The sequence below is a fragment of the Geotrypetes seraphini genome, chromosome 19 (assembly GCF_902459505.1).
Source record: "Geotrypetes seraphini chromosome 19, aGeoSer1.1, whole genome shotgun sequence".
Taxonomy (NCBI): domain Eukaryota; kingdom Metazoa; phylum Chordata; class Amphibia; order Gymnophiona; family Dermophiidae; genus Geotrypetes; species Geotrypetes seraphini.
The window spans coordinates 2537021-2557290 of NC_047102.1; the positions used below are offsets into that span (position 1 = coordinate 2537021).

Sequence of the window (20270 nt, forward strand, 5' to 3'; positions counted from 1 at the left end):
CCCTCATAGTTAGTGCCAGAACTAATGTGGATCCCACATTAAGCAATTTTTGCAGTGTTAAGTGTACTTTGGTGCATCACGTAGCATAGTAAAGGGTCCCTTGAGGTAGCTGCGAGGTGAGGAGGGGTACTTAAATTGTTTAATATTTCTTAAATCTTGGGATGGCTATTTAAAGAGCATCAAAAAAATCACCAACAAATATTCAGAATAAAGTGGAAGGAAACAGGCTGAAAGGCAAGTAACTAACATGGAGAAAAAGACCTCAGTGTTTCAAGGAAACAACCAAGAAACTATATGTTCAGTTATAAACTGCCATACAAAACACATCCCAGGTCAAAAAACTCCATGGAAAAGATTCATAAAGATACAGTTTAAAATACACAAGTTAAACAGCAAAAAACTGTAAAAACTTGCACTTCTCTTCCATTCATCTCCCACAAGCAGTGGAAAGAAATATCCGTTGCTCCAATACGGAACCAGCCACACTTTTCAAAGAATGAACTCAGTATTCCCGACAGGCCCTGTTTCGCCAAGTGGCTGCGTCAGGGGAATATCTTTAGAAAGAGAGCAACTGCTTCAAAAAATCTTCCACGGGAAAACTGTATCTTTATGAACCTCTTCCATGGAGTTTTTTGACCTGGGATGTGTTTTGTATGGCAGTTTATAACTGAACATATAGTTTCTTGGTTGTTTCCTTGAAACACTGAGGTCTTTTTCTCCATGTTAGTTACTTGCCTTTCAGCCTGTTTCCTTCCACTTTATTCTGAATATTTGTTGGTGATTTTGTTGGATATTCAGCTTGTATACTTTTTGATAAATTGTTATTTAAAGAGCATCACAGAGAAGCTGGTTAATTAAAGTCATTTGCATAAGAACATAAGAAGTTGCTCCCGCTGAGTCAGACCAGAGGTCCATCTTGCTCCCGTGGCGGCCCATCAGGCCTAATTGCCTGAACAGTGTCCATGACTAATTTTGTAACTGCCTCTAATCCTATCCCTATAACCTACCTCTACTCCTATCTGTACCCCTGCATACAATGTGTATAGCTTAATCTCTCAAGGAAATGTTATTGGCAAGTAATGGCCAGTGGAAGCGAAATCCGGGGACTTAATGCTCCCCCGTCAGACAGATTTTAAAGAAATGCATTTTTTAATTGTTTTCATATCACATCTGAGAACTGGGGTTGGGTGAGTAGCACATATCGATTGTACAGTGGTGAGTGACTGCAGGAGATTGATCTGCAGGGTTTAACCCTGGGGAAAGGCTTACGGGACGATGTCGGCTTACTTTGCACAAGTCGCAAAGGCCCAGATTCTCAAAACTTTTAACGCCGTCGCCAAACTGTTTTCTGACGGATTATCAAAACGGATTATCTCCGTGTTTAGCGAGGTTTCTAGCAGTCTCCGATAATGACATGCAAATAGGCTCTTCAACATTGAAATGAGCCAACCGGTGGATTCTTAAAAATCGCTGAGGCAACAAAAAACAACGATCGGTCCGGGGGTGCCGGTATAGTGCCAGCACTGCAAAAAGTGCATTTTTGTGGCTAATGAAAAAAAATAAAATGTATATTTTTAGGGAAGGAGTAAAAGCACGATTCTTGAACGCACGTACGATATCCGCGTCTTATGTGTTTCTGGCTGTGGGTCATGATCAAATTTTACATTAAAAAGAAATGACAAGATTTACCTGAATTCTAGCAGTTTTGGGGAGAGAAAGGCCTGTTTTATGCGCGCTTGTTTGCTTTTCCCCTCCTCTTCCTTCCTTTCATCCAATAGCTCTTCCACCGCCCCTGAAAAGTGTTTGTAACTCATAAGAACATAAGAAATGCCTCCGCTGGGTCAGACCTGAGGTCCATCTTGCCCAGCGGTCCGCTCACGCGGCGGCCCAACAGGTCCAAGACCTGTGCAGTAATCCTCTATTTAAAACCTTCTATTCGGCAGGGAAACCTCACAGAGAATGCCGGGATTTGTGCCACAGTTCAAAATCCAAACAACCGTGCTTTAGAAGCGTTTTGTGAGCCGCTCGTGTTTTTACAAAATGTATTTATTTATTCAATTTACATTTTCAGTTTATTAAGGTACTCAAGCATTTTTCCGTCTGTCCCTATCTAATGTACCTGGGTCAATGGGTGGATTAAGTGACTTGCCCAGGGTCACAAGGAGCAGCTTGGGTTTGAACCCACAACCTCAGGGGGCTGAGGCTGTAGCTTTAACCACTGCGCCACACTCTTCTTGATGTAGCAGCCAAAGAAAGATGGAGTCAAATGACCCACGGAAGCCAATGGGTTTGGCAACTCATTAATTGAAAAAAAAAAAAAAAATCGGGAGCCGGTAAGAAAACAATGCTGTACCATTATTTACACAGTGTGCTGCCTGCAGACTAGGAAAAATGAAGGCTTGTGAAGTAATGGATTAGGAGGAACAGCAAATCTGCAAATATTTACTTACACTGAATGAGAGGCACTTACCGGAGTCACTTTAAGTTATGACCTTATTTGCAGAACTAGTTTGTAAACCAGACTTTCATAAGCTCTGCAGCTTATTCCTTGGGGGAAAAAAATCAGTCTAGATGGATTGGACCGGGGTTTTCTATATATTAGATTTAAATAAAGTGTCCGGCAGTGAACTTTCTTTATATCTGGCTCTGCCTGATTTTAAGAATGAAGAGGGCGACCTGGGCCTCGCTTCAGTTTGTCCAGAACAGCTTTCTGTAGTATTTTATACTGGCTGTTAGTTAAGACGACTCTTCTCGTGTCTGTGTTTCTCAGCATTCAAAATATTTTAGAAATGCATCTTCAGCATTATGTGTTCTCTCATTTTGTTTTCTGTGGGCCTGATATTCTGATATTTAGGAATAGCTGACCACCTGAAAAAAGAAAAGGTGTGAGCAAATCTAAAGAAATAAAATACATCTCTGCCCTATTTTTAGCCAAACTTCGGAGCATACGTTTCGAGTTTAACCCTGTCACCAGCCATTTTTTATACTTTTTGGTAGATTTTCCAAGAGGCCAACTTTTGAGCAAAGGTTCCTAAGTTAGGAACATAAATGCTTTGGAGTATTAGGCCCTAAGTCTCTCTTTTTCTGGAAAGCAAGTTCCTGAATTGAAAGCAGAGCATGAGGAGGTGATTGGGGGGGTGGGGGGGGGGGGTCTTTTTGATGCTTTAAGCACAGGAGACGGAAACTTGGCAGCTGATATTCGCCTGTTGGTAGAGGGAGAGAGATTGTAGTGGCCGCCTACCTAGGCCTGTTGGGTAGAACAATACTTACTCTCCTCTAGAGCAGTGTCTCGCAAACTTTTTCGAGCCGGGGCACACTAAACCTAGTCTTCCCGGCTCGAGACACCCGGAACCGTGCTGGCATCGGCGCATGCACAAAGGTCCTTCAAACGGGCCTTGCGCCGAGAGAATGACCTGCGCCGGAAAGAAGGGCCGGCAGAGAGAAGAGGTGCCAGCGTCGGGAGACTGCTTCACGAGAGGCACATGCTGTAGACGGTCGTCCGGCGTCGGCGCCGTTCCTCTTCTCCAGTGTACCGCGGCACACCAGAAATCTCAGGAAGCACAAGGATGCGCCACGGCACAGTTTGCAACACACTGCTCTAGAGGATGACACTTTTATAAAGCTCCCCTCACAGAATAACAATAAGTGGCCCAATTTTTCTCCTGTTTTTGTGCTAATTGGTAAGTGGAGGTAATGAAGGTCTTCAGTGGTTCTGGTTCCCCTCTCTCTGCAGTAGCCGTCTGCTACAAGGGTAAATTCTTTGGTGGATCCTAGGCACCCAAGTACACTGCCCACCCATGTCTCTCCTCCTGTGAGAGTGTACCTCCGGGCCTGGCCCCAGAAGTCCAAGTAGCACCTTCTCCTTCCTTATTCAGTGCAAGTTTGCAGTCTTCAAAAGGCCGCGGGCAGCGGTTCCTACACACTGCCTATGGCTGACCTGGAAGCCTTCACTCTGACACAAAATCCCAGCTTCCGGGTCAGCCGTGGGGAGCATGTGGAAACCACTGCTTGCCTGAAGATTGTGCGTTCGGCTGCACTGAATAATGGAGGAGGCCCGGAGGTGGGTACACTGATGTCATTGGAGCAGGCAGTGTTCTGGAACCCCTGAACTCTTCAGGCCCGAGACTGACTGAGTAACAAGAAGAGGGAATGACTAAGCCACAAGGAGCTGCTGTGTAGTTGCTCCGGGGATGCTTCTCTTTTCCCAAATTTAAATTCATATATACCAGATAGACAATGCAGCAAGCCAAGTTTGTTTTCTATAAGGAAGAAATGCATTAAGCAGTGGGAAAACTGTCACTAAGTCTTCTGGCACTTACTATTGATTTGCCCCTCCCTTTCCCCTCCATAAAAATTGTCATCTAGGAGATTTGCGTGCAATAAGTATGTCAGCAGTGTGTCTGAGGAATTACTTACTGCTCCCCGTGTTAGCAAAGTGGGTGGAACTGTGGAACGCAGATAAGCTCATTGTATGAGGTAGGATGTAAGTGTTATCAGTATTTGACTTTTCAAACCTGATTTATACACCTGGAGTATCTGAGTGTGATTTCTTTGTGGTTTTCAAGCAGCACTTAACGGAAAACTTTTTAATAAAGATTATTTTGTGCAACCTCTTCGAGTTTACCTTGTGATCAGGTTAATCAATGGGCATTTGCTGAGCGTGTTGGAACTCACTATTTTGTGTTTACGTATGGTATTCTTTAGAAGCTTAGCTGGAGCTGTATGTCTTAACGCTATGTGTCTAAAGCTTACAAAGACTGTTTTTGAAAGGCTGGTTTGCTGGCCCACTGGTCCTGTTGCATGCCGCCTTATGTGTGTGCTGGGTTCAGGGCTGGGGACGCTGAAGAGACAGCTTCTGCTAGGAAGGAGTCTCTGCTGTCTTTCATGTCGCACGTTCCACAAGCATCCAAGGACGTGCTATGGTAGAAGCTAAGCCAGGAATGGCTGGTTGCAAATGGAGCTTTTTAGAGCTTCATTAACCAAAGCTATTTTAGAATGAGCTGGCCTTAATGTATTTAGGATATAAAGGTCCCTGAAGCTGATATTAAGATTATTACGCTTTTAGAATGGGTGTTCCAGAAAACAGGCCGTTAGGATTAGCAACATACGAACTGCCAAACTAGGTAAGACTAGAAGTCCTTCAGGTATAGGGGTGGCCAGATCTCCTCTTGGAAAAAAAGAGGACGCTTAGCCCTGCCCCCACTCTGCCCTGATCCTCCCCAGCCCCGCCCCCACACTAATATCCTCGAGCTCAAAAGCCGCATTTGGAAGCCTTCGCGCATGCCAACGCAATTATTTTAGTTTGATGAATCGCTTATTTAGTTTTACTAAGCGAGATGCAACATACGCGGCTTTCGAGCCCAGGACTTCCAAAACCCGTACAAACTGCCGGGTTTTGGGAAATCCCTCTAAAAAGAGGACATGTCCGGGCTTTCCCAGACATCAGGTACCCCATGCTGTTCTTAACAGATTCAGTACCTGGTAGGATCCCAAACGGCAGGGAGGGATAACCAGTGATTTCTCCAGGGGATCCCATTTCTGACCTACTGTCCCTGAGATGTAACCATGCTGTAGATCAGGGGTGCCAAAAATCCCTTCTCAAGGGCCGCCATCCAGTCGGGTTTTCAGGATTTCCCCAATGAATATGCATGAAAGCAGTGCATGCAAATAGATCTCATGCATATTCATTGGGGAAATCCTGAAAACCCGACTGGAGGGACTTTGACATCCCCTGCTGTAGATGAAGGGCAGACGGGGGCTTTTCTCAGTGACTTCAAGGTTTGTCGCAAGCGCTAAGATTTCTGGCATTTGTGTACCTGAGGGGCCAAGTGAATTTAGCTTCCTAGATTATAGAAGGGGCCCTTTAAGTGTTCTCTTTTTCATCATCTGCGTATGTATTTTCTAAACGTGGGGGATTCTGGCAGGAGGGAGTGGGCATCCCTCTTTCCAGGGGATATCTTTGGAGGGTGGCGACAGGAAGAATTGGGCATTCCTCCTGCCGCCGACAGGGGGGTGTCTTTGGGGGTCCCAGCAGAAGGAACTGGCCATCCCTCCTGCTCTCCATCTTCGCAGGGGGGATATGGGTTCCCTGCCGTGGCCACTAAACTGATTGTGGCAGGGAGATTCCCTTGCCACGATCAGCTCAGCGGCCGCGTCTACTTGAAATGTAGGCCAGCATTTTGCTGGCCTACATTTCAGGTGGCTATTGCAGGCCTAGGGAGGTGTCTAGGACCGTCTAAGGCCAATTCCGGGCAAAACCACGCTTAGCCTTAGGTGAGCTTAGACAGCCCTACGTGCCTTCCTAGGCTCACGGAGGCACCTACATTTTAGGCGGCCTGCCTCTGGATATTTTTTTTTTTAAACATACATCCCAATTGGCTGATAGACAGCGGTAGGCCGCCTAAAATCGGGATGCCATTTATAGAATTTGCCCTTCAGTGCTCTCCCCAGTATTTGCATGGTGCCAAAGGGAGCTTCCTATGATTTTCAGAAGGATGTAACACATATAGGGAACTTTTTTTTAGTAAGCCTTTGGTGCTCAATTTGATGGGGTATATTTCTGTTATATTTTCTTGGGCTCCGACTACATTGTCTAGTGTTTTGAAGATCCTCTCTAGGAGAGCTTAGGTGTGGGTTTGGGTGTGCAGAGGGCAGGTGTAGGAATGTGTGGGATTTGAGGGTGTGGGGTGACTTAGCTGGTTGTAACCCATATAATTGTTCTATGTAAAGACAGAGAAAATCCTGAGACAGTAATCAAGGTGACGTTCATTTTAACCTCCAAAAAGTGTACGGCCAAGTTTCCTGCATGAGGCTGAGTTTCTATACAAAAAGCAGGGATCGAAAGATGAACGCTACACGGGGACTAAATGATGAATAAGTGTCAGTTTATCGGCAAAAAATTGTAGACATCCGTTGACTCGACACTGCCAGTGTTTAGACGCAGAAAAGTGTCTTCCTCAGGAGTCTATAACAAAGGTATAGTTCAACCGTAAATACACGCATAGAAACATAAAACGTATTTACAAATCTAAAAAAAAAAGAAGAGACTTTCATTAACTCCCCGTCTGGAGTTCATCTTTCAGTCCCTACTTTTTGTATATTTGTGTTTTAGCACCGTGGAGGATTTTTCTGCTTTCTTTGTCGACTCTGCCTTTACACACAGCTCCTAATAAGTTCCCACTGCCACAGCATAAGGTATAATTTGCAGTGGTAATGGACTGCAGATGATTTATCTCCGACGAAAAGCAACATCATGTCCCTGTGTAGCAAGCGAGTCTTAACAAGCCATGGCTGTGTGCATCTATGTGGGTACAGGTGTCACCGTAAATCAATGTCTTGGGTGCATAGAAGTAAAGACCCTCCCTTCCCCCGCCATGAATTAGCTGTCAACAGTGAGCTTTGTCTCGGCATACTTTCCTTGAGAACTGCGAATATAAATGTCACTGAAGCAGGCACACTGCCAAACCATAAGTTAATGTTCTGACCCAACATAACCTGACCAGCGGAGGAACCATGAGCTCCACCCTGTTCCTGACACAAGCTTTTGCTGTAGCTTTTTCTTTGCAATCTTTCCCTCCCTTAAAAATAAAAATTATTTGTGCAAACAAAAAACAAAAACATGTTACCTGTGGTTAAAAAAAAAAATCATTCTCACTCTAATAATTTTTCTGGTCTCTGAAATGTTTACCATAAATAAGATCCCCCCCACCCCGCCCCCCACCACTACCACCCCGGTTAGTGGTACAGCAAAAGTCAATTTAAGCACAGATAGAGAAGGGTGACAAAAATGATAAAAGATTTAGGATGACTTCTCTATGAGGAAAGGCTAAAGCGGCTAGGGCTCTTCAGCTTGGAGAAGAGACGGCTCAGGGGTGATATGATAGAGGTCTATAAAATAATGAGGGGAGTGGAAAGGGTAACTCTTTCCAAAAATACTAGGACTAGGGGACATGCGATGAAGCTACTAAGTAGTAGATTTAAAACAAACTGGGGAATATATTTCTTCACACAACATGTAATTAAACTCTGGAATTCATTGCCAGAGAATGTGGTGAAATCAGTTAGCTTAGCAGGGTTTAAAAAAAAAGTTTGGATAATATCCTAAAAGAGAAGTCCATAGGCCATTATTGATATGGTTTGGGAAAATCCACTGCTTATTCCTAGGATAAGCAGCATAAAATCTATTTTATTACTTGGGATCTAGCTAAGTACTTGGCCACTGTTGGAAACAGGATACTGGGCCTGATGGACCTTTGGTCTGTCCCAATATGGTAACTCTTATGTGAACCAAGTATATGACAATCTAGCCATTGTGACATCACTGATGAGGTTGGCTCTTAGGCATTGGTGGAATGAGGCATTATGACATCACAATCTCAGCTCTGGAATGTTGCTACTCTTTGGGTTTCTGCCTGGTACTTGGGACCTGGGTTGGCCACTGTTGGAAACAGGATACTGGGGGCTTGATGGACCTTCGGTCTGTCTCAGTATGGCAGCTCTTATGTTCTTATATTATTCTTTTCCTCAACAGGCGCTTAGATGCGAATCACATTGTTACAATTCCTGAAGACAGTTTTGAGGGTCTCGTCCAACTGCGCCATTTATGGCTGGATGACAACAGTTTGACGGAAGTTCCTATTCACCCACTCAGCAACTTGCCATCCCTCCAGGCCTTAACTTTGGCTCTCAACAAGATCACACACATTCCTGACTTTGCATTTACAAATCTTTCAAGTCTTGTTGTCTTGTAAGTATTGGCAGAGTATGTAGCATTGATATTTAATGGACTTAGGTTTGAGAAGGAAGACTTGGGGGAGGATTCATTTCAAGGGATGAGTGGCTAGAAGAATAAGGCTGCTTTTCCTAAGATATTTTGGTTAGTGTAGTTCCTTTATGATAAAATTTAGAATTGTTACTTGGATATTGGGTTGTTACTATATTTGTTCTTGTTGATTTGTGATTAATAATAAAAATAAAGACTTTGCATTAATGGATGTAGGTTTCATCCAATGACTATCCCTATTTGATTGGACAGTCTAAGTAGCTTGAAAATCTAAACCTGTGACCCTGGAAAGGAGGCAATGTTTAGTTGTGGACTAGTTATTGGTTATTGGACAAAAGACAGAAGGTAGAGTTAAATGGCTGTTTTTCTCAATGGAGGAGGGTATATAGTGGAGTGCCACAGGGGTCTGTACTGGGACCAGTGCTATTTAACTTATTTATAAATGATCTGGAAATTGGAACAACAAGTGAGGTGATTAAATTTGCAGATGACACTAAACTGTTCAAGGTTGTTAAAACGCATGCGGATTGTGAAAAATTGCAGGCAGACCTTAGGAAATTGGAAGACTGGGTGTCCAAGTGGCAGATGAAATTTAATGTGGACAAATGCAAAGTAACATACTTTGGGAAGAATACCGTATATACTCGAATATAAGTGAATCTGAGTATAAGACGAGGTACCCTTCCCGCACCCTCCCTAAGGAGGAAAAAGGTTGACTCTTAATATAAGACGGGTAGGTGGGGGGATTAATATTCATGTGCCTTGCCAGGATCTGTGCCTTGCCCCCCTCCCTCCCTGCCAGGTTCTGCACCCAGCCCCCCTCCCTGCCTGATCTGCTGTGCCCCCTCTCTCCCAATGTCATGCAGGTCTCCACTGGGCCTGCCGTATGACCTGGTGGGCTGGAATAGGAAGGATCCCTTCCCTCTCCTGTCCCGGCCAACTGCCAATTTTTTTTTTTACCTCCCGCCATACCTTTTTGAATCCCTGGTGGTCCAGCAGTGTACCGGGCAGGAGCGAGCTTTCCGTGCTCCTGCAACAGTTCTCACGAGTCCTACGAGAACTGGTGTTAACCATTCAGAAAGTGGCTCAGGGCTGGGCAGGAATGCAAAAAGCTCACTGTTGCCCGGTACATAGCTGGACTGCAAGAACTCGCAGCCATTCAGAGAGGGGCTCAGCATGGGGCAGGAGCGCAGAAAGCTTGCTGGACCACGTGGGAGGGAGGTAAGAATAATTTATCAGAGTCGGGCTGGGAGAGGAGACGGGAGGGATCCCTCCTGTCCCGGACCACCAGGTCATATGGCAGGCTGGCGGAGGCCTGCAACAAGTCCGGGAGGGGGATGGGTGGGCGCTAACCCAAATATAAGACGAGACCCCCATTTTTGAGCCATTGTTTTGGCCCAAAAATCTCATCTTTTATTCGAGTATATACAGTAATCCAAATCATAGTTACTAGATGCTAGAGTCCACCTTAGGGGTCAGCACCCAAGAAAAAGATCTGGGTGTCCTAAACATGTCCTAAAAGTCTAACGTGAAACACTAGGTTGCTGATACTTTGCTTGGTAGCGACATTAAGAATTCAGTATTTGTCATTAAATGCTCGTCGATCGCGTATAAGCAATGTTACTATGATTGTAATGTGCATTCATGTTGTATGATAGTGGATGGGGCTTTCCTGCTTATGATAAGTTAGGGGCAAAATTGTTTTTGATTTTGTAAATGCTGTCTAAACGGACGAGGCTGACTTGTGCCGTTTTACTTAATACCCGTCTAGGCATCTCCACAACAATTATATCAGGACTCTAGGACGACACTGTTTTGACGGCTTGGACAACCTGGAAACTCTGTAAGTAGCAGCCCTGTCCGATAGTGCTCTTAAGGTCATACGGGGGTGTGTGTGGGGGGGGGGCCCTTTGTACTGAACTGCTCCAACACCTTAACACGTGAACTGGTGGACGTAAACTGCTACCGCACAAATGTGGTACCTGCTTTAATAATTAGTGCACACTCATATGTTAAGGGAATTTTGTGCTGGGGGGGGGGGGGAATTAGACAGCCCGTGGGCCAAGAATAAGCCTGGAGAGTATATTATAGTTAGTGAATGGGAACTGCTATGTGCTGGTTAAAAGACAATTTTGCAGTTAGCTTGGGGCCACCTAGCACCCCCTAAATCGCTAAGTGCATCCATGCTAACTGTGTCTAGGGTGTCATGCACTCGTGGACATTTTAGCTTGAGCTGGACAGGCCCTCTAATAGATTATGCCAAAAATGTCAAATTTGCACTTACTGCAGTAAAGTGAGGGAGTTGCAACATGTAACACACTTTGGGCTCCTTTTACAAAATTACCGCGCGGTACGCTTCTAGAATAATGCCAGCTCAGTGCTGGCGTTAAGGTCTAGCACGCGCTATTCCGCGCATTAAGGCCCTAATGCACCTTAGTAAAAGGAGCCCTTTATTTAAAAAGCTTATACCTAAATTGGATTACAAAAACAAACGTAATTACAAAACACCAAAAAACACTCTAAAACATAATAACGAACCCATTATTCACTTTATTCCTTCAGTCACTTCTTCTTAACCATTTAAAAAGCTTCTATAAAAAAAAAAAAGACGGTTTTAATCATTTTTTTAAAACTCTGAATGTTGTTCATTCTCAGTTGTCCAATCAGATTATGCCTAAGTTTCAGCCCGTAGCATACTTCACTCGTCAACCAGTAAGCGCATCATGTTCTCCGATCTTAAGGATTGACGGGGCTGATGTAATGTCACAGCGTGCAAAAGTTACGGCGGTATCCCTTGGTGAATTGCTTGAAAGAGCAACACCTTAAACCCAGTGGCGCTCACAACTTTTTTTTAGCTCTGGCACACTAAACAGAGCAAAACGTTTTTCGCGGCACAATATAATTGAAATTCCTTGGCCCGTGCCTAGGTGCTGACATCAGAGAAAGCGCCGGTGGTGGCTGATTGCGCTGAAGTGAAAAAGATACAGGGAAGGGGCACGCGCAGGCGCCATCGTCCTCCCTCGCTACGCCACTGGGAGGCGAACAGATAAATGTAAATCAAATATTTTGCTTTCTCCAAAAAGTCTAAAAACTAGGGGACGCTCCATGAAGTTACATAATAATCGTTTCAAACAAAGCTTTGGAACCTGTTGCCAGAAGACATGGAAAAAGCAATTCATATGGCTGTTTTTTAAAAGGGTTTGGAGAAATTCCTGGAGGAAAAGTCCATTAAACCAGATGCTGGAACTTGCTTGAACTGGAGTAGCAAAGTAAACGCAGAGTGGAAGGAGGAACCATCCTTGATCAGTAGATGTTGCAAAATGATGGGCTGGAGGCCGAGGACCTTGTCATTTTACAGATTCAAACAGTGTGGAAATCCTCCTTCGGCACCAGCGGTCATTTTGAAATCCTCTCTTTCCCAAAACATTGCTTGTTGACAGGGAAGTGAGACATCTGTGCTGGAACCTGTCCAAGTGTGTTATGGGATAATTTTTCACTCTTTCCTCTGGAAGGTCATCTCTCACTACTGAGTTTTTAATTTTAATTTTTTTTTTTTTTTAATCTAAAGCACTTCCATAAGCTCCCTTTTCCTTTTCTGTTGAGGTTAAAAAAAAGATTCCTCTGCTAAGAGCTACATTTTCATCATTTGTTGAAAATAAATGCTATTGCATTTTCCAAATTCTTGTTTCTCTAGCCTTGTTAGAGATAAATTTTAGGTTTTATTTATTTATTTATAGTGGTTGTTAGCACTGTTTCTGTGAGCGTCGGGGGCAGGGATTAATTAATTAAAATTTTTCTATACCGCTTAAGAACTAAACGGTTCATATGAGTTTCCTTTTGCCTGCTGCAATTTTTATTCAAAAAGATCGAACCCAAAGGCAGAAAATTCAGCAAAAACCTCAAAACAGAAAATGCCAACCGAATAGGAAAAGGAAGCTGCTACCAGTGCAAATCTAGAAACGAGCTCCGCATTTGCAGTCATCTGTCCTAATTTACCTAAATTGTTTTGCTTGCAAAAGCTCTCCTTCAGTCACTTGTGTTACACGCTGGTGATTTAAATCTTCCGGAAGGTTCTCTTTAAATCCAGTCGTAAAAAGCAAGTGATATCGCAAACCCAAACACATTCTTCTGTCTAACCAACGTAGTCTAAAATGCTTCTAATTCACCCAATTCTTATCTCCTTAAGACCTTGACCTCCCTTGGGTAACTCTTTACCCAACATTCATTACCTTAAGAAATATTATGACATCGCTTATGCTGTTCCTGCAAACTTTTAATATAATTCTTGTTAATTTTGATGTAATCCGCCTTGAACCGCAAGGCATTGGTGGAATAGAAATCGCTAATGTAATGTAATTTATCAGATCACACTGCTTGGAAAAAGGGAATTTAAAAAGTCAGCCCAGGGAACTTGTTTGAAATACGCAGTCTGACTTAAAAATCGATTCTGATAACGTTCTGCTTTCGTTAACATCGGTGCTCCTATCGTATCGCTTCCAAATTTTATTTAAGCATTGAGGGCTGGATTCGGTGCCGCTGATCTCATTTCAGTTGTGCAAGGGTGCCGTTTACAGAATCGTGGCTTTCGTCAAAGGTAGGCCAGGATTTTTAAAGGCCTACATTTCCAGCACCTACCTGTGACGAGAATCGCGTCTACGTTAGCATCTTAGAATGTGGAACTGTGGTTCCTAAGCAGCAGTGTGTTTTGGGGGCTGACCGAGGCTGCTGAGAAGGTAGGTCCAGCAATTAACAACAAGGGCTAGTGGTCAGACCAAGCCTTCGTTACCACTTTCCAGAGTCTGTCACTGAGGTGACCAAGATAAAGAAAGTGACAAGCAAATACCTGTGTGTTTTTTCCCCTTATTGTATGTAACTCTTGAAGATTCGTGGTGCTGATACAGAAAATCTCCAGGAAACAAATTTGTGGTTGAAACATGGCTGCAAGTTGACATCTAGACATGCAGAAAGCACTTTGAGATTCAGTGGCAAGCCAGACATCTGACATCCATGCTTGTCTATTGCTTTTGTGGCTGTGATCCCATGATAGTAGCCAAATAAAATTTGTTTGACTGCTTCCAAATAAAATGGTTGGATGTATCTATGAAGAGCCCACCCAGCTTGAAACCCTGTTTGTTGTTCCAACCCACAGCTTGGGAAACTCTCTGATCTAAGTCCTTTTTACATATGCTGGTATATGGCCACCAGAGCAGCAAAACTAGACAGACAAATCACCAATCTGCTGTCTTCAACCACTGACTACAAAACCTTCAAAAAAGAAACAAAAACTCTACTCTTCAAAAAATACATAAAACCTATTTAACATGACCAGTTCCTTCCCAAGCTCCACCTACCACACTGTCTACTCCTATCAAATCTAAAATATTCAAAATGTCCAGCATGTATTACCTTAATTTCTTGACAATTCTTATGTAATCCGCCTTGAACCGCAAGGTAATGGCGGAATAGAAATCACTAATGTAATGTAACTCATAAATGAGGCATCCCAAATAAGGTCCCAGACACCTGGCTCGTTGCTGAGCACTCTGTATCTGTGTGGCTTCGGGGAAGATGGGTGCTGTTCCCTTATTAGGACCTGCTACTGAGTGCTTATTGCTTTGCCTAATTTCTAGGACAGAATCATTGAATGCTGATGGCATTTTATAAACATAGTCATCAATTGGGGAGGGGGGGGTGGGTCCTTATGAGGAAACCGCTTTGGCTGTGTCAACAGAAAGGTGCTTGCCCTGGATCGGTAGCATGGAATGTTGCTACTCTTTGGGGATTCTGCATGGAATTCTGCTACTCTTTGGGGATTCCGCATGGAATGTTGCTACTCTTTGAGATTCTGGAATGTTGCTACTATTTGGGGTTTTGCCAGGTACTAGTGACCTGGATTGCCCACCGTAAAGATGGGCTACTGGACTAGGTGGACCTTTTGGTCCGAGCCAGAAAGGCTATTCTTGTGTTCTTATGTGGCATATCAAATCCATGAGCCCTTTAAAGCAGCATCTTTGACACAGAAGGGTGTACAACCTGGATTACACATAGGGCTCTCAGACCTGAGTACACGTGTTCCCAGGAGTGTGCTCTGGGTTGAGTTAGGACTTGGGTACATGTGGATGTAAAAAAAACCAAGGAACAGGGATAACGTGGGCACTGCTGGCTAGAGATATCCTACAAAAGCAGGTACAAGTGTTCAGCATAAAATGGGAAAGACTTGGCATGTTTTTAGCACTCGGTTTTAAACGCTGGGGACCTAGAGGGTGATTTTGCATTTCTCTCCTTTTTTCCATCTTCTGGGACGATTGGGAATACATCCGGCCCATTGTTCAGTTGTCAGTTTTTGAACTGAAATGTTTTGTAATGTTTCTCAATGCTCCTGTTCTTTTTTCCAGAGATCTCAACTACAATAGCCTGGTGAAATTCCCAGAAGCCATTAAATCCTTATCCAATCTGAAGGAACTGTAAGTACGCCATCATTTTGCTTTCCAATTAACTATTCCCATCAGTTTCGTTTACTGAAATACTTATTTTGTTAATTACAAAGCCTCAAATTAGCAAACAAACTTCTCCAGAACTCCATAATATTGTTAAGTTGTTTTCTTTCCTGGAAGAATTTCTTTCTTGTCTCTTTCCTATTAAAGTATAATTGTTTCTTAAGCCAGTTTTAGCTTGATTTATAATTTTGAAATCCAATAGTTAATTGGTTATATTAATTTCTTTATATTTCCTGTTAAACACAATTATGCACTTAAATGAAAATCAAATAAATATAAATTAATTAAAAAAAACCAAAAAACCAAAGCCTAAAATTAGCAAACAAACTTCTCCAGAACTCCATAGAAGCAGAAAAGCTTCTTAATGGCATGTATTAAACTGTTACAGTTCTTTAAAAGAAGTTTATTTCCAGCTTCTTCGTGCTCTCCTCTCTTTGAATTAAAAGCTGCATTGGGGAGGAGTCTGACACTTTAAACTCGGGCTCTTCTTCCCAGCTGAGAATGAAGAGCTGGAGGGAGGATTGGGGAAGGCAGATGTCGGTTAAGTCCTAGCAATCCATTCTGTGATCAAGTCTAACCAAATGGTACTCGAAAGAAAGCCAGACTTGCAGAAAGGGATGTATCGGATTGGCCCACATCGTAGAAATTCTCTGAGGGGAAGATTCTCAAAACTTCATGGTAAAATCCTGCGGGCTGCTACTGAGGTCGCTATTATAATGATTTCAAAAAGGCAAGTCGTTCTCAAAAGACCCCACATGCAAATGTTCATGTAGGCTCGCTAAATTTACTTGAGATGAGTCGCTGGTGGTAGGAATCAGAGTAGAACACAACAGCGTATTAAAAATTAAAAAAATTGAAGATCGCAGCAGGAGAGATGCTTACTCCCTCCTGCTGTCGTCTAACCCCCCTGACAACCCCCCTGCATGCCCCACCCTACCTAATTCAGGAAGATCAGCCAGAGGGACACCTACCCTGGTCTGGCTGGCAGGCCCATCTCTTACAAAACGGCGGGCCTTCCCCCTTCCCGGTGCATCCTGTTGGCAAATTTTGACTGCAAATGTGGCACAGTGAGGTTAGGGAATCATTTGGCGATGATGGAGAATTGCTCTGAGTACTTATTTTAATATTAATGACCTCATTGTACTATATTTGCATGGCAGTATCAGAAACTGCTAGAAAACTTGGATAAGACCACGGTAAGTCGTTCTGATAATCTGCCACTAAAATACATGGAACTGGTTTAGCGAGCACGTTAAAGGCACATTTTAGTTTTGAGAATCTTCCCCTGAGTCAGGGACAGTATTAATTCCAAAATGCTGCATTTTAGTCAAAAGGAATGTTTACCCAACTGCATTGCTGGGTTTGAACTAATCCAGACTTGCTCAGCTGATCACGTCTCGAGTCTTGTCTTGCAATTTTGACCTAATTTTATCAGGTCAGGAGTAGGACAAGGATAGCTTTCTAAGGTTTCCTTGGATCTTAATTCTGGAGTGTTCCTGAGTCACTCGAATTGCTGAAAATGTAAAGAGAGAATTTTGTTCTGAATTAGTCAAACAAGCTATGGAAACATGACTATCAGAAGCCAGAGGGAGGTGACGTGAACAGCTGATTACTTGGCGTTAGACATACTTTATGTTTTATTAACTGAAAAGTACTTGGGAAAATAGTCCATTGAGCTTAAAACCTTGCCATCGGTTTTGAAAAAGCTACTAAAGAAATGCTGACATTTTAGGCACTTAATTTTCTCTGCGTTTAATCATGTGAGTTTGAATAATTTTGGATTCTTTTTTTCCTTAAAAGGTGTGTGTTGAGAGAAAGCAAGAATTTAAAGTCCTATTTTTTCTGACCATTTTGTCTTCTGTGACACTTTTTCAGGGGATTCCACAGTAATTACATTTCAGTTATTCCTGATGGTTCATTTAGTGGAAACCCACTTTTAAGAACAATGTAAGTACAGACAATGCAAACAAAGGCAAATCTAGAACACTTTAGAAATGACCAGTTTGTCTAGTAAACAAAAATCCTAGAACAGTTTTTGCATGTTGTACTTGTTGCTAGTTTGGACCAGGGTCAGAAAGGCCGACGTCAGGTCATTAGGCAGCATCCCAGACAAACCTTCAGGTTTATTGAGCCACTTCCACCCCCTTAAGGCCCAAATGCTACTAGGATCATGGCCACCCCTATGGCGCTCTTTTTCAGAACCATCCTACAATGTCAAAGATAAATACATAAGTCCCATTTTCTGAAACCCACTTCTATGATTTGAAAGCTGCCTGCTCTCCCTGGCTCTTTTTCAGCTTGCTGTTCTGTGAGTGTGGCTGCCTTTTGCAATCCTAGCCTGCCTCATGGTTGATCCAGCACTGGAAATAAAACTAATCATTAATTCTTCTTTTCATAATTATGGCCTGTTCTTGTTTGCCTGGCTTCTGGCTTCCACTTAGGGCCAGGGCATCAAAGAGTAAGAGTTTCCTCTTATTAAAATTGGATATAATCGCCTATCAGAAATTTCTAACCAGACATACTAGAACATGAAGGGAAAATGGGGCTAGAAAGTCAATCAAGGTAAGGGTAGTTAAAATAAAAGAGAATTTTTATTATTGGAAAAGGCATTTAGCAGCTTTCAGTTTCCCTTGGCATGTGCTCTGAATGTCTTATGTAGGCTTCACGGTTGTCCAGTGACTCATAATTCCAAAAGTCAGGTTTGGGACTTGTTGCCTCTGAGCCGTATCAGTAAACGTGATATGAGCTGGTCTATTTTTTTCTGCTTTTGAGGCTTGCCATCCCTTAGTGCAACTCATCATTAGCAAACTTCTTAGTATTTAATGTTATTTTACACCATCATTTTGATGCTTGAACAGATGGGGAAACTGTAACTGCTTTTGATTTTACAGCCACTTGTACGATAATCCTCTGTCCTTTGTGGGGAATTTGGCCTTCCAGAATATGTCGGAACTGCACTCATTGTAAGTACTGCTCAGAGTTATCAGAATTAGGCATTGGAAACAGAGGATGTGATAAGAGCAGTTGATGTAGCTGGGGGTTATTTTTTATATATATTTTATGTATTGAAATTTCAGACATAATGCATTCAAAAATAATATGAAACAATACAGCTTGTTTAAAAAAAAAAAGGTTGGAACAAATTCCTGGAGGAAAAGTCCATAGCCTGCTGTTGAGACAGACATGGAATGCTGCTACTATTTGGGTTTTTGCCAGGTGCTTGTGACTTGGATTGGCCTCCGTGAAGATGGACCATTGGTCTGACCCAGGAAGGCTATTATGGGCCATGGAACAATTGGGATTTTTACCACTTTTTAAATATTGGATCTCTAGAAATCGCTTCCCTTAATTTATCAGCTAATGTCTCCCACACACTTGTTTGCTCAATATCTAACATGCCTAGATCAAATGGCCATTTTTAGCACTGGGGCTCCCTTGAGAGTTGGAGCTTCTGTTTCTTGCCCTATTTTATAGCTTTAGAAGAAAGTGGACATATACTATTTGTTTCTGTCATGCATGCAGCTCTGACCCTTAAAATAGTTTCCCCACCTTTGTTTCTTGTATGTTAAGGGATGCGTGTGGGTTTGTTTGTTTTTTTCTTCATATTGGTTTTACATATAAAGTTTTTATGGCTTTTTTTGTTTTGTTTTACATCTTTGGTTTTATGCGTTTTTATTACTTGTTGAAAACAAAATCATTTCAATAGAACACCAATTATCTGAACGCTGATTTTCTGGAAGTCCAATTATCTGAACTGCTTTGGGGCTCTCTGTTTATATTTGAGTTTCCCCCATTCCTATCACCCTCCCTCTCACTATTGTTTCTTCTCTGCTTCTGCCACTGCTGCCATCAGCCCAGCCCCCCACCCGGGAGACTTTCCCCCACTATCAGTATGCCCCTCCCTCCCTGAACATACCATCAACCCCTCTCCCGGACCCAGAGGTGCACTGGAAAGGAACAATTCCCACTCGTTCCTGCCCATGCTCTTTCAGCGACAAAATTAGCTGCCAAGACTTCCTGTGGCAGTCTCGTGAGGCTATGAGTAGTCTCTTGATACTGCCGCTGGAAGTCTCGGCATCTATTTTCGTCACTGGAAAAGCATGGGCAGGAGCGAGTGGTAATCGGGGGGGTAATCGGGGGGGCGGACTGACAATATATTTTTAACAGTTATTAAAAAGAAAAGAAAACAAAAATAATGTCTAATCATCCAGATTTTTGATTATCCAGACTGCTCTCTGCCAAGGTTAGTCCAGATAATCGGCGTTCTAATATCCATGCATATATAGAATAGTGCAACAGTGGTGCGACTTGGTTATTACAGTATAGCAGTGGGTAATGCTGCTTATAAAAAAACCAGATTTCATGCTGTTGTGCACCCAGGTACAGGCCTCATTGAGGCACAGTTGAAGCAATGAAAGTTTTCCTAGTTGGTTCAAATGGAGTGTTTCTTAAAGAACTGGGATTCCCTATGGGCCTTGGGTCTCTGCAGTAATTATTCAGAGAATGTATTTTGTATATGTCAGGCCTAAGAACCAAGAGTGGATGGACTATCGTCACTTCAGGAGAAGTTGGTTTTCCTGGCCTTTCAAGAGTCATTGCATTATCAGACATCCCAGAATCCAGTTTCCTTTCTCTAACATAGGCCCTGTTATGTCTTTGTTATTCAGAGTCATTCGGGGAGCCAGCCGGGTCCAGTGGTTTCCCAACTTATCAGGAACCAGTAATTTGGAGAGCCTGTAAGTATATCATGTCTGCAAGTTATGGAAGAAGATCTTTACATTACGTCTTTCTCTCGCTTTTCATGGAACATTGGTCAGTTAAACCAGCTCGTAGGTGTTTTCATGGTGGTAGTTCTTAAACTCTGTGACTGCACAAGTCAAACTTGGAGGTGGAAAAGTCATGGAAGAACCCCTCCTCTCCTCCCTCCTTCCCTCTCCATCATCTCCCCTCACTCCTCTCTTTAAAGTCACCTTTAGCCTATATAGGTATGA

At 43.0% G+C, this 20270-nt stretch overlaps 1 protein-coding gene across 2 annotated transcripts in view; it reads left to right on the top strand.

Moving 5' to 3' along the window:
- LGR4 (leucine rich repeat containing G protein-coupled receptor 4) overlaps positions 1-20270 on the top strand; it is a 78317-nt gene that overhangs the window by 44232 nt on the left and 13815 nt on the right. For both annotated transcript variants that reach the window (XM_033928534.1, XM_033928536.1), the window contains 6 exons: positions 8531-8746; positions 10554-10625; positions 15178-15246; positions 17155-17226; positions 18171-18242; positions 19947-20015. In XM_033928534.1, coding sequence (XP_033784425.1) covers positions 8531-8746; positions 10554-10625; positions 15178-15246; positions 17155-17226; positions 18171-18242; positions 19947-20015 — 570 coding nt within the window. The remainder of the gene's footprint in view (positions 1-8530; positions 8747-10553; positions 10626-15177; positions 15247-17154; positions 17227-18170; positions 18243-19946; positions 20016-20270) is intronic.